At 35.2% G+C, this 14,423-nt stretch overlaps 1 protein-coding gene across 18 annotated transcripts in view; it reads right to left on the reverse strand.

Moving 5' to 3' along the window:
- Window positions 1-14,423, reverse strand: part of ADGRL3 (adhesion G protein-coupled receptor L3) — a 525,728-nt gene that overhangs the window by 412,353 nt on the left and 98,952 nt on the right. For 17 of the 18 annotated variants that reach the window (XM_044681578.1, XM_044681583.1, XM_044681575.1 and 14 more), the window contains exon 2: window positions 9,212-9,321. The exons of the other annotated variant lie outside the window; for it this stretch is intronic. In XM_044681578.1, the coding sequence (XP_044537513.1) occupies window positions 9,212-9,321 (110 nt within the window). The remainder of the gene's footprint in view (window positions 1-9,211; window positions 9,322-14,423) is intronic. 18 annotated transcript variants of the gene reach the window in all.

Genomic DNA, 14,423 nt, shown 5'->3' on the forward strand with positions numbered 1-14,423 from the left:
TCCCTGGTTTATCTTAATATTATCCTCACTTAGTGTTAAATGTCAAATTGAATTAAATCGAATTATATGTTGATAGATACCTGACTATAAATGATTTACAAGTTTACCCTTTTACCCAAAAAGTTTCTTTAGTGTGTAAATTGTTCTTTGGAACTTCAAGAAGAGCTAATATGGCATTATGAGTTAAGTAATTATCCACACCATTTGGGTGGCAGAATTTTCTGTAGAATCTTAAGGATCTGGAATTTTTTGTGGCTTTTTGTTTGTTTTAATTTGAACCTAATATTGTTGAGGATAGGGTAGATGCCAGAACAAACAAAAATCTCCTTCCACAATTCGGCCAAACTCAAACAAAATTCTGTAATTTTTTATAAAAATTCAACAAAGCCCTAGAGTCCTGGGGAAGGAGCAGAATGACAAAGGAAAAAAAAACAGACAATCTCAAGTGGTAATTGTTAATTTTCCTTCAACACATATATTAATATTGAAGACTCCTTAATATAGTGAATTGTTCACATAGATATAGCCATACTCAATCCAGAGTTTGAACAACTAATAGTCAGCAGACCCGCAAAAGCATGTAATATAAGGCTGTTTTAATTAAATGCTCATTTCTTTATAGCCCTTGAAAAATGTGGACTCCTCCCCCCTTTTCCCTGAGTGAAATCACGGTAAGAAGAAACTTCTAGAGTGGGCCATGTGTGCTTTGTATTTTTAAGGGTCAGAAACAAAGACGTGAAAGGCAAAACTGGATCTTGACTGAAGGCAAGCTGCTTTTTTGGCTGCAAAGTGCATGAAATTGTAGGCCTTGGAAGGAATACAATTTGTCAGCAGCATACAAAGTAAAGATTCTTTGCCGAGAAATACTCTTAATGGGTGGTTAGTTTTCTTATTGTTTTCACCCCACACACAGAGCATTCATTTAACCAAGCCAAATAAAGGAAATGTTACTTTAGGATGTCATGGATTTAATTCTCAATTCAGGACAGAAGGTGAGGGATAAGAAGGCAAAAAGGAGGCAAAAAGAATGGGGCAGAGTCAAATAGTGCTGTTTAAACTTTTGGGGAATTTTTGGGGTTTTGGATGTGGCATCCACTGAAAGATGGAAATTAAATATTAAGAGAAGAGTTATGGATAAATGAGAAGGTGGTGAATTCAGTCCAGTAGAACTAATTAGAGGTTACTGGGGCAGAAAAAACACTTGATTATTCTATCTCCAGACTGGACCCAGTTTCCTTTAGAAGTATAGAATATGTTTAAGAGTAGAAAATAAGGAAATAAAAAAATCAAATAAAACAAATCATTTTGATTTACAAAGCACAAAAATAAAATAATATTCTGAAATATCTTCAAGGACTCTAAAGAAGTAGAATCAGCAAAGTATACTTAGCAAAAATATTCCCATTGTTTTCTTTCCTACTACAAGTCCTAATGTCATCCCTGAATCCTGGCATCAACAGAGATTTGATAAAACATCCCTTTCAGCTGACAAAAGGGTAAAAATACTTGCATAAAACCAGGCAGATACTGATGAGCAAGAGTAGGATTAGCAGTCTTTTCTTCAGGTTCTCTATATGTTTCATGATATTTCCACTATACCAAATGTTCTATTTGGTCTCATACCAGTGCTGAATTCTCCAAAATATGTCATTATTTAGTAGCTCTACAGCTCAAGAGAACAGATATGATTTTTTGTTTTGTTTTGCTTTTAAACATATTTCTCTCCAATTTTAGTATAATAAACCTTTTTTAGATTTTGCTTTCCACCTCATAAAATATCCCTCATTTTTGTTGATATAAAAACTAATAAACTGTTCCATAAGTGATTACATGCCTTTCCTAGTTTTGTTTCTTTTTTTCTCCTAAGTAAATAAATTAGCTTTCCATCAATGCTTGAATCAAGAGAGCAAGATGGATTTTGTAAAATGCAAAACATTCTATATTTTATAATGTATAATACATTGACAATTATACTGGAATAAGATATAAATAATAATACTCGCCTTCCTCTTCTAGCACTAAGAACTGAAGTATTCATTAAAAATAATGGATCTGTTAAATGGTGATGAATTTATAGAAGGAAATAACTAAATAATTTGTGTCACATTAACTGGTAGTGGTCATTTTTTATTTATTTGACTGAAAATAATAAAATTGAGGAAGAAAAAAGGCGTAATCATGAGAGTCACTTATTTTCAAAGATGATCTTTTTTACATGTGATTTTCATTATTCAAAAATAATTTTTTGTGGAGGAGAAACATCTAAAACTATAAAACCATCACCTCAAAGGAACCACACTCTCTCTAGCATGGAGAAAGAGAACTGAATTTGAAGGCCAAATAGGCTGAACTAAACCCTGCCTCTGTCACAACATGTGAGTTCAGTTCTCTACCTATAAGAGGAGGCGATTGAGTAAGAACATCTCTAAAGTTCAAGCTCAAAATGCAATGATTCTAGGAATTCTTAAATCAAGCAGTTTTCAATACTAATGCATAATAAGATTTATAGCTAGTAGGGACCTTAAAGGTTATCTAGTCCAGCCCTTTGATTTTACCAATGAGGAAACTGAAACTAATTCTCAGAAGAAATTAAATGCCTTGCTCTAGTTCATAGAGACAATAAAGCTGGGATTTGAACCTATTTCCTTTCCTTCCCAATCCATCATTCTTTCCGCTACAACATGCTGTCCTTAAAGTAATTTACATTATTGAATTCCCTTATTAAGGAGGAGATTGGGAGGAAGGCAATATACCACAGGCTAACTTTCACAAAGGGAAGCAAGAAAAATGGTACTAACCCAGCATGTGTAATATGCACTAAGGGTCAGGTATCTCCCCCAGCACCCACAGGAATGATAAAGTGAACTCTTAGTAAGCTCTTGGAGTCTTGTAGTTTTTCTTGATTTTCCTAGCCAAAACAGCAAGACTGTTTAGGGTTTTCTCTGCCTTGTGAGAAGTCGGAAGGAGGCACAGAAGTCAGGAAGGAGGAGACAGAATGCCAGGGACTGGAATAGTGCTGAAAAGCAAAAAAGACTAATATATCTGGGACTGTGAATTAAGGGTAGTGACTGGCCTTGGGCGACAAAGAAACATTAACTTTGTTAATGGGACTCTGGAGAAGCATAGCACATGTTATATCTTTATCTCCAACCCTCTTCATTCACTAAGCCCTTCTCCACTGGTTCTTTTTACCTGCTGGTTAGTTAGAGCACCAAAATCTTTATGATCTGCTTTTTATTGTGCTTTATCTTTTTTTTCCCCTTTTCATTCTAATTGTGCCAACACATGAGACTATGTGGTTGATTTCAAAGGAATGCATTTTATTTTGCATGATTTAAAATGCATGCACAGCATGAAGTGGTATTGGCAATGGGAGTGTGACTGCGCAAGGTGCAAATGCTTGGACTTTTTTGATTTGGAATAGATGATTAATAGAATAATAGATTAATAGAAGTCATCGGGGTGATTTTATTTTTACTTTTGTTAATAATGTAGAACATCTCAAAAATAAAATAAAATCTTAAAATGGTATCTAGGTCCTTCTTTCCCTCCCATATGGAAACTGGCTGCATTACCATCTCTAGCATGACAGAGCTGAGGGTTAAATATGTCCAATACTTCTTCTTCCCCTTCTTCTCCAGTCTTAAGAGAGACAAGGGGAGAGATTAGAAGAGAAAGGATTGACCTGAGGAGGAAAAGGACATGGAGATCTATAAGGTTTTCAATTCCTTCCCTTTCTGGTTGGGAGAGGCATGAACGAGGAGGGCACAGAAAAACATAAAGCAATATCTTAGGGTTTCATATAAAAAAAACTATTAAGCTAAAGTATGAAGAGATGTGGGTGGAGGATGGAAGATACACAAGTGGTGCTTTGCCCTGAATTTAGCCAGCATCTCAACTCCTCTCTTACTATCCCATTTTATTATTTTAGATTCTGAAAGGGTGAGAATAAAGCAATGGTTGTACAGGAGGAAGAGAAGGCAAAAAAAAGGAAAGATTATTGGGAAGGGAAAATCTTATGGAGAAGTTAGGAAGGTGAAAGGGTTATTTTGTAGTTGTTTCCTCATAAAAGTGGTAAAATTAACTTAAAAATACAAAAGGAGAAGCATGGTTTCACCTTGGAACCTTACCTTAGAATGAATGGGGAAGGGAGAAGAGAGGACAAAAGAGAAAACTTTTATTTAGTAGACCTACTATGTGCCAATTGCTGTGCTAAGTGTTTTGCAAATACCTCATTTGATATTCAAAACAACCCTGCTAGGTTGGTACTATTATATTGTATTATTCTTATTTTATAGCTGAGCAAATTGAGGCAGACAGAGGATTTGCCAGGCTCATATAGGTAATAAGTGTCTGAAATATAAAAATAACAACATATAGTATGTAAGTAGGGTAGACTAGGTAGCAATGTGGATAGAGTGGTGGGTCTGAAATCAGGAAGACCTGAGTTCAAATCCAGCCTCAGACATTCACTACCCGTGTTACTCTAGGCAAGTCATTTAAGCTTTGTTTATCATAATCCACTAGAGAAGGAAGTTGCAGACTACTCTAGTACCTTTTCTAAGGAAACCCCAAATGGGGTCTCAAAGATTTGGACATAACTAAAATGAGTGAACTATATGTGAATACATTCTTACATATGTGTATACACACACACACATATATATATACACACAAAGGCACACACATATACATATATGTATGTGTGTATATGCTATCATGTTCTATCTCCTTTGGTGCATCCTCTTCCAGATCATGCCCCTCTATCCAAAGGTGTCCCTCATCATTCCATCATGGCTCATTCTTCTCTTCTCCTTCTATCTACCTTCACTTGGTGATCTCATCAGCCCTCATGGATTTAATGACCATCTGTATTCTGAAGATTCTCAAAACTCTCTCTCTTGCCCTAAGCTCCCAGCTGACACCAATTTCATATCTCCAACTGCCTCTCAGACTTCTCAAACTGGATATTCAGTAGACATCTTAAATTCAATATATCCAAAACAGAAATAATGATCTTTGCTTCTATCCCCTCCCCTCCACCTTCTCTATCATCATCTTCCCAATTCCTCAGTCTTACAGACTAGGAGTCATCATAGATTGATTCCACACTATGTGTCACTCTCTCCATGATCATGCTCTTGCCCAGGCCAGTGGATTGGACCCTTGCACCATTGCTGAAATACACCTTCTTTCCTCTGATACTTACTGCTGCTCTAATACAAGACCTCATCACCTCGCACCTCAATGACTGAATGAGATAACTTGGTGGGTTTCCCAGTCTCAAGTCTTTCCCCACATCAATTTATCATTCATTTAGCCATTCCTGCTCAATAAACTTCAGTGACTTCCTATTGCCTCCAGAAGCAAATAGAAAATGTTTGTCATTCAAAGCCCTTCCTAAACTATCTTCTTCCTACCTTTCTAGTTTTCTCACACCATACTCCATGTATTCTTTGACTCAGCTGACCCTACGCTCCAGGCTGTTCCTTGAATAACATATTCCATCTCTCAGTCTCCAGGATTCTCTCTGGCTTCCCCCTTCCCTGGAATATTCTCCCTCCTCCACTCTAAACACTGACCTCCCCGATTTGATGTCTCAATTAAAATCTCACTCTTTGTAGAAAGTCTTCCCCAATTCCTCTTAACTCCAGGGGCCTTCCCACTGTTGATTATTTCATAATTATCCTGAATATAATTTGATTTGTATTTAGTTGTTGTGATGTGGACTTCCCCATGACATTGTAAGCTTCATGAGAGCAGGGGCTTTTTTATGCATTCCTAGCGCAGTGCCTGGCTCATAGCAGGTGCTTAATATTTATTGATTGCTTGATGTACTACATATTGCCATATTATATGCACCATACACATAAAACTAGTAGAGAACTGAGATGTTAGGGTTGAAAGAGCCTTGACTTTGTACTGGCGAAGCCTGATTTCACATTCAGTTCCAATGTTCAGAGACTGCAGGCTAGTCAGTCCCATGCTCTTAGAACTAGTTTTCTTATTCATTCCAATAAGGGATTTAATAGATGATTCTAAATTCCCTTCTACAACTGTATCTACAATCTCTTTTTCTGAAACTCAATTTGTTCAGCTACAAAACTCGAGTCACTAATATTTGTACTGCTTTCCTCATGTCTTTGATGTGGAAAAAAAGTACTCTGTACTCAGGAAGAGGTATGGTTTACTATTAGTTCGAAATTCTATGTGAGGCATTCTACTAGCAGAACATGATTCTTTCCTAAAACATTATTAATGTGGAGTACATGGATTGTCTCTGCTAACAATTAAAATGCACTTGACTTGTAGTTGCTTCTCAAATCAATGGCGAAAGCATTATTTCTCTCTGGACTGTAGTAACTGATTTTAAGGTAGCTATGGGGAAAAATTCACTTACTGTTTGCCTTTGTTTCCTCAACTGTAAAATGGAAATAATAACACCACCAATCTTGCATAGTAGTGAAATCAAATATTTGTAAAGTGCTTAGCACAGTGCCAAGCACAAAATAGGAACTGTATAAAATGCATATGGCTTTTCTTCAAGTCATGCCCTAGTTTGTAGTCAGTTTTAAATATGCTTGCCAATTGAAGTATACAATCTGCTTAAAGAAGATGCTAAAGGGCTAAAACTCAAAAGGGGATTTGCAATATTGAAACATTCATTATCCTCTACAGACATCGTTGTGCCAATAAAAATAAAAAGGAACTAAACAATGGCAAAATTTTAATGATTCATAGTAAATATCACACAGTAATCAGAGCAAAATTTTAAAAATTAGAAAATGCAGTGATTTGTCTTGGAAAAAGAATCATTCACAGAGTAATAAAACGTTAGAGATGAAAGGCAACTTAGAGCTTAAATAGTCCAACAGAATCACTTTATAGACAAAAAGGATGGATTATAAAGAGGGTAAGTGATGTGCTGAAGGGCAGACAGCTAACAGTGCAAAAGTAGGAGGAAAACACAAGTCACTTGCTTATCAACAATTTTCCATGAATTATATTTTGCTTTCAACTTCTTCTAAGCTAGTTTCATCATTACAAAATAAAGATAAATTTACTCATTGAATTCCCAATGGAATATGATGTCCTTTATTCAAACTTTAGTACTTAAAGTTTGAAATGGGATCATAGTGTACAGAACTAATCATTTAATACCCTGGAAGCTAAACTGGCAAATCTGATAATTTCATTAGATATAGCAGTTTGAGATTATTGTCTAACGAAATAATCAGACTGACGCTTTAGTAAAGCATGATAGTCCTTGCAAGACACCCAGTACAAGTTTTAGGATTAAAGGAAACCTATTACTAAAGGATGCTCAGAGATTGAACTGCCTGTTTCTTAAAATTTGTAACAGAGAAAGGAAATCTGTGCTAAACCATAATCCCTTTACCTAGAAGAATGTCCAGAGGGAAGACAGGTTTATATAGAGCTGTACAAGCAAGGCTTCACTTTATTAAAGTGATTTAAGAAGAAGGTATTTCAGAAGGAGGCTTGGCAGAGAACTTTTGAATAAGCTATCATCACAAAACAGTCTGAAGAGATTCAGAGGAACTGAAGAGACAACTGTGAAATTCTCTATTTTTTCACAGTTTTGGGGAAAATTATTCCTTTGACATTTATATCTTAACACTGCTATTTATAAAAATTAAAATAATACAATACCATGAACGTAAAAATTACTTTTTCGGTTCAATTATGAAAATGTCTCTACTATGTATTCAATGTTAACTTGGTTTCTGCAATAGCCCATCTACCAATTATACAAAAAAAATCCTTATTAAAGGACTCCAGCCCCTATGTCAATGTTTGTGAAATGTATAATAATTGTTTATTGCTTAAAATAGCACTCCTGAAATATGGCCATCAAAAGCTATATATTTTTATAGAGACATTTGTAGAGGAAATGAACCAAAACATTCAAGTATCATTCTAGTCATAGTCCATATCGATTGAATTCCTATAAATACTATAACTAGTTTTTAAATCTTTTCCTGAAAATGTTCCTCAAATACAGTGGATTAAGTACTTCAAAGAAGAAAAATCTCTATTCCTTTGCTTATGACACTTATTTCCCCTTATTTTAATGGTTCTCTTGATGGACAAATGGCCTTCTACTTCTCTTTAGATATAAACATCTATTCACCATCAACGTTCTGGCTTTGAGATCAGCATGTACAAGGAAGGAGGAATAGTTCTATCATCTATTGGGATGCTGACATTGTCATTCTGCAAAGATACTCACATTTTTCTGCCTAAAAATGTACATGCCGTGAGTAAGGGAGAGCCCAGGTGCTTTATGGCTCTAGGCTGTCCTGAATATTTAGGATTGATTCTATGACGGATTCTCATTAAGAAATCCTATATCCTATAAATATTTCCTAGTCAGATCGAGAACAATTTTTTCCACTTAAAAACTTGAGTCTTCTTCAGGATAGAAAAGCCAGAAAGTGTTGTAAGTTAGAGTTTTAGATCTCTAATATGCCTGAGGACAAAAAAAGCTGCTTGATGTATACCACAACTGACAATAAGACTAAGGAAAGGCAATTCCTGCTTCTGTGAAATGTTAAGTTGTGCTTTATCTTACAAAAAACATTTAGTCTTTTTCTTTTCTGAAATACCTTTTCTGAATGAATATATTTCAGGTAATCTAAATTTTGACATGTTAAGAAATTTATAAATAATTATTTTGGATCAGGGTAAAACTGCCATTTTAGAAATTCCTACACCACTAAATTCCTGAGCATATCTGTCATCATTTCCTATTTTTTACACTTGTAAGAGATGTACCAAGGTCTGACAAAGAGGTAGAACCTGGTATATTGTACCCAAATCCCCCAACTTGTCTCTCTAAATATTTGCTATTTCATACGAAAATTATAAACATCCTAACATAGGCATTCACTGGTTTTTATATTCCTGGATATAACAAAAAGGAATCACACATTCAGAGTTAGATTATTAGCATACATGAAGGTTATATACTATTTCTTAAGTTGACTGAAAAGAATTTGCTTTCCAAATAGAAACTTCAAGGACATATTTCATTATGTCATACTTTAAAGGAATATATTTTCCTACTTTTTTTCATTGGAGGTCCATCATTTAAAATAAAGTAGCATATATGTGTAGATACTTCAGAACTATAACAAAAAGATTAAATCATGTTTGGTTTTAGAAAATAAAAGCACAGAAATATACATACTGTAAGGGACACATTCATACTGCACTTCGAGATATTTGTAGGTTCCTGGACATGGGTCTGGAAACACATCAGGACCTGCTACCACAGCACACTGTGTTCGGTTATTGCATCTGAAGTCAAGAGATAAAAAAAGGATAATCAGACTATTGCAGTGCGACATATCCATGCTAACATTATTAATAATTTCACTTTTAAAGTTCCTATAAAGACTTAGTGGGTTTGGGGTTCACTTGCTTCTTCTAAAATATCACGAGTTGCTTTTTGTTATACACTGAAAAGGAAAAGACAATATCAAATGACTGCATTTGTCTATGCTAACTTGTTTAATATCTGGCAGAACACAGGGTGGCTTTGGATTAAAGAGAAAGGCATATAAACTTAAACAATCCTAACTCATTCCCAGTTGATAGCCAATACAAATATACAGTTAAAAGGGACTATTGGTTCAGAATGGGCACATTACTATTATGTAGAGAACATTTAGAAAGTACTACTTCAGTTTTATTATACCGATTTGAAATAAATTCGTTTAATTTCACTAAACAATTTTTTAGAAGGGCAAGTGGTAAGTTGTATGGAAGTCAGCTAAAACTGGAAACCGGAGGCAGAACAAAGTGAAAATCTAATTCGGCTTTTATAAAATACATAATAATTTAACTGAAGGCATTCTAATAGTGTTATTAACACCAGTAGGCAAAATCATTTTTAGGAATTTGATTTTTCAATCCCTTGTGTTCTACTAAACAGTGACATTCAAATAAAAGATTAAAATAAGGATATGGTACATTTTCCTTCAATAAATATTTGCTAAACTACATTTTCTCTACAAGGTAGGACGCTATGAGCTACAGGATAAACAAAAATGAATAAAACTGTAGCTGTTGGCCAGTAACTCAGAAGCTTAGTAAGGAAGCTACCACAGACACATAAAATCATTTGAGTCAAGGCAGAATGTGGTAGTCGTGTTTGTCCTCAAGGAGTTTATATTTTACTATGGGGAGGGGGAAAGAAGCATGTGTGTACATAGATATGTGTGTGTATACACACATACACACAAAGAAATTTCAGAGGAAGAGGAATCTAGCTAGTAATGGGTATGGTCAGGATTAGAAAAGACCTGGGAAAGTGAGTTTGGAAAGAATAGGAATCCTTCCAAAAAAAGAGATTGTGTTTGGAAAGAAGTGATTCAAATGGCCAGATGAGGAAAGAGACTGAAAAAGGTTAAGTGACTTCCCCCAAAATTCCTGAGGCTTTTTGACTTCAAGATCAACACTATATCTACAGCACCATCTAGTTGTTTCTCACATGTAATATGGCATCACTGTAGGCATAGAGAAAGAGAAATTGTATACTAAGATGTGAAATATGAAGGAAATAATAGTATTAAGAATAGAAATAGAGGATTTCATTGTCTTTCTTGGAAACTGGAACAAAGGAGGAGAAATTAGGGAAGAAAGAAGGAAATAGAGGAGGACTCAGTGTAGAAGAAGGCGTAAGGATTGATCCTCTCAGCGGTTCAAGGGAGGTGAGGTAGTTGCAGGAAGTTTGAGGAGAAAAAGAGAATTTACGGAATATCTTCTGTGCTAAAAAAAGTGGGGGTCAATCAGGGAAGAATAAAAAGACTCAGATAAAACTGAGGACCATTGACATCTCTGTGTACACATGTTCACATAAGTGTGTGTGTTTGTAAATTTATATTGAACCGACCTGGCATAGTTGTTCAGTAACATAGAGTTCAGTAACTCAAGAGTAGAATAGTAAGTGGAGATAATGGTGGTAAACCAGCCAAAGAGAAATTAGGAAAGGGATGAAAAGTTATAGGATAAGACAGCAAAGAAATCAGAAGTGGAGGAGAGACAGTGTACAACTGAATTGGTTAACTACAGCCTTGTACCAGTCATAGTGTGATCAAACAAGCAAAATCTGAGACTTAAGACATGTCAGTTAATCCCCCCAAATAAAAGTTTTCCATAAGGTGGTAGTAGTCCAAAGAAAGATAAAATCAGATAAGTAGCTTTCTACAAAGAAATGTTCCTGGGATCTCAAGAACTCTTCTCCACAGTGCTAGAGCTGATTTATTTACCTTTTATCCAGTGAGTTCAATCCTGGGTTCTAATTTTAATTCACCTAGGGACAAATTTAATTCAGACTATTCTTAGTCTACCCCATAAGGTCTTGGTTCACAAGATCCCTGGCTGGTATAATGAGAGTATGAGGATTAGCTTCCCCACCTGTATTACTGTCCTGGCCAACAAGTGTCAATGCTTTGAAAGGAGAACCGTGAACCCAAAGCAGGATGATATCATGGGGAAATGGAGTTGGGGCAAAAATGACTGGCGATCTAAAGATGAAAAATGGGTTTAGGAAGAATGAGGCATATTAAAAAGTAGTTGAACTTGAGTTCAGCGAGAAAAAAAGACATGTAAGTCAGCTGTAAATGGGTGATATTTGATGACTTGAGAGATTCATCAAGGACAAATATATAAATAGAAAAGGAAGAGAAATAAATTAAGGGATATTTGAGAAGAAGCATTTAGGTAGGAGGAGAACTAAGAGAATGCATGATTTTTGTGGAGGACAAGGAGATAAAATATGTAAAGTGCTTTCCAACTATTGAACCACCATGTAGATGCCAGATGTTATGATGATGACGATGATGATGACTATGGTGATGAATGTCAGAGAAAAGGGGAAAGTTTCTCAAACAGTTATAGAGGGCTGGAGGAAGTGATAAACACTTCAGAGAGACTTAAATGGATACAAACTGAGAAAAGATCACTGAATTTGATAGGTATAAGATGGTCTTTTTTAGACTTTGAAGATGGCATTTTAGAAAATGATGGAATCATGAGCTACTTGCAGTGTTGGAGAATGAGTGGACAGATGAGAGAAGAAGCAATAAGTATAACTGACATAGAGTAGTCCTTCAAGATGTTTGTGAATTAGTGAAGAGAGATAATAATCTTTGAGATGATAGTTGGGCAAAAGAAAGATTTCCCATTTCCCCTCATTAAAAATTAGAGTAGATCTGGATATGTTAATAGGGAGAAGGAAAGCGGAAAAGGTTTAAGAATTATACAACACCTACTATGTGCTTGGAACTGTGTTAAGCAAGTCTTTAAACAAATATTATCTCATTTGAGTTTCTCAATGAATGCTACTATTTTGACCATTTTGCAAATTAAGAAATTGAGATAAACAAAGGTGAAGTGGCTTGCCCATCCTCATACCACTATTAAGTGTCTAAGACTGGATTTGAACTGAGAACTTTGTGACCCAAGGCCCACCTGTGCCACCAACAGTCTTTAGCTTAGTAAAGCAGAGACTCAAAATCTGAAGATGAGAAATGGTGAGAACATAAGAAAGGGAAATGGAAAGGAAAAAGAAGAAAAAAAAGAAGGAAAAGGGAGAAGAGTAAATTAGGAGAAAAAGGAAAAAACGAAAGATGATTTGATAGAACACAGGAAGCAATGAAGATAGAACAAGAAAGTAAGAGGAAGGATTAGTTAGGTTTATGAAAGGAAATTTTTCATCAAAGACTGAGGGGAAAGAAAGAGAGGACAAACATACAAAAATAGATTGTGGGGGAAAAAGGAAATTCATATAATTCACATTAGATGGCCTAGTTTTACTTCTTAAGAAATTTGGTTTATTTCTGACATGAGGGCAAGACCTTGGGTTGGGTTGAGGACCTCAAGGTTTAGACTATGTATGATGTCCAATAAAGATTTTTAAACATCAGAGAGGGGCTAGTTAAGTCCTCAAAAATAAAATAAAATGGCAAACCATAAAAAAAATCTAAACAGGAAAATTGGTCTGGAAATAGTAAAGGGAATTTTTTAAGGTAATACCTATAAATGACCTTGGGTAACTTCACTTGTAGAGGCCTCCTTTTATTTTTCTCATCTAGAAAATGAAAGTGTTAGACTTAAAGCACTCTCAGGTATCCCTTTAAGTTCTAGATCTGTGATCCTATAAATTCCTTCCTATAAAATATGGAAAGTGATTTATTTTTGCCATCAGCAAGACATTTAATCACACCATAACTGCCAAAAGTGTTAAAGGGTGTTTCACACATACATCCTCAGCAACTTTCTAAATTCAGTCTTTCTGCCTGTAGATTGACTTGAAAACAATAACAGCTAAAAATATAAAGTCTCAGGTATTTATTTATAGGATCTTACAATGTAGTTAGCCTTTTATTTCCCTTGCTTATCTTTACAAAAATACAATTCTTTAGTACTAAATTGTGGAGTTTTATTTTTTCCCCTTGAGATGCTACTTTCTCTGATGTGACATGGGACCTCTGAACCCTGACTCGAGTGCCAGCAGAATAAAGAGCATAGAGAGCAAAACTCATTTAGCTTTGGAGTGGAAATGCTTTGTATTTACCTGAGGCTACAGTTTGTCAGGCTTAATGAGGATTTTATTTTAGCCTATAAATTAAAATTGATTCATTAGTGATTGCCTTAAGCAGAAAAATATCTGTAATTTCACTGAAAGATTAATAAGAGTCAATACCCCACACCCATCAGGCAATTTAGTAGGCTAACAATTAGCCCAAAGGGTCTCCATGTTCTAAAGTTCTCCTGTGGAGATACATGTCAGATGATGATTATCATAGACAAACATCTATTTATAGTGCATAAGGAAAAAAAAAAGAAATGAAGGTGAAGTATTTAAGCCAATTTGGTCATCCTCTGCATTCATGCTATTGCTGAACAGGTAGCTTGGCAGCAATATTACAGGTATTTAGAACAATTTGATTGGGCAGCCATCCAAATGGGAACCTGGAGCATCCTCCAAAATTTCAATTTTAATGACAATTTGTCATTGTTTCCAGCTTGCCTTTTAAAAAGTTACAATGCTGCCCTATTAAAAAAAAGTCCCGTTTCAATAACTGTGATCTTGAGTTACAAAGAGCTCTTCTAAGTAAAATGAAAAACAGTACAGCCTTTATTCCACATCTCTTTGGGAAAATAAATTCCTCAGCTAAGGTTAAACTTTCTTATTCCATCAAGTAGAGGAGCAAAAACCAACACACATACTATAATAAGGAGTACATTGAATCAGAATAGGTATGAAGGTTTGATTTAAGCATTATTTAAACATTTCATACATAAGGGAAACACATAGATAATGTAGAGCGTTTTTGGAGGGGTTGATAGACACACTCACACATTCTAAAGTTAGAAATGTGGGCTCTGAATGT

The sequence above is a fragment of the Gracilinanus agilis genome, chromosome 6 (genome assembly GCF_016433145.1).
Source record: "Gracilinanus agilis isolate LMUSP501 chromosome 6, AgileGrace, whole genome shotgun sequence".
Classification (NCBI taxonomy): domain Eukaryota; kingdom Metazoa; phylum Chordata; class Mammalia; order Didelphimorphia; family Didelphidae; genus Gracilinanus; species Gracilinanus agilis.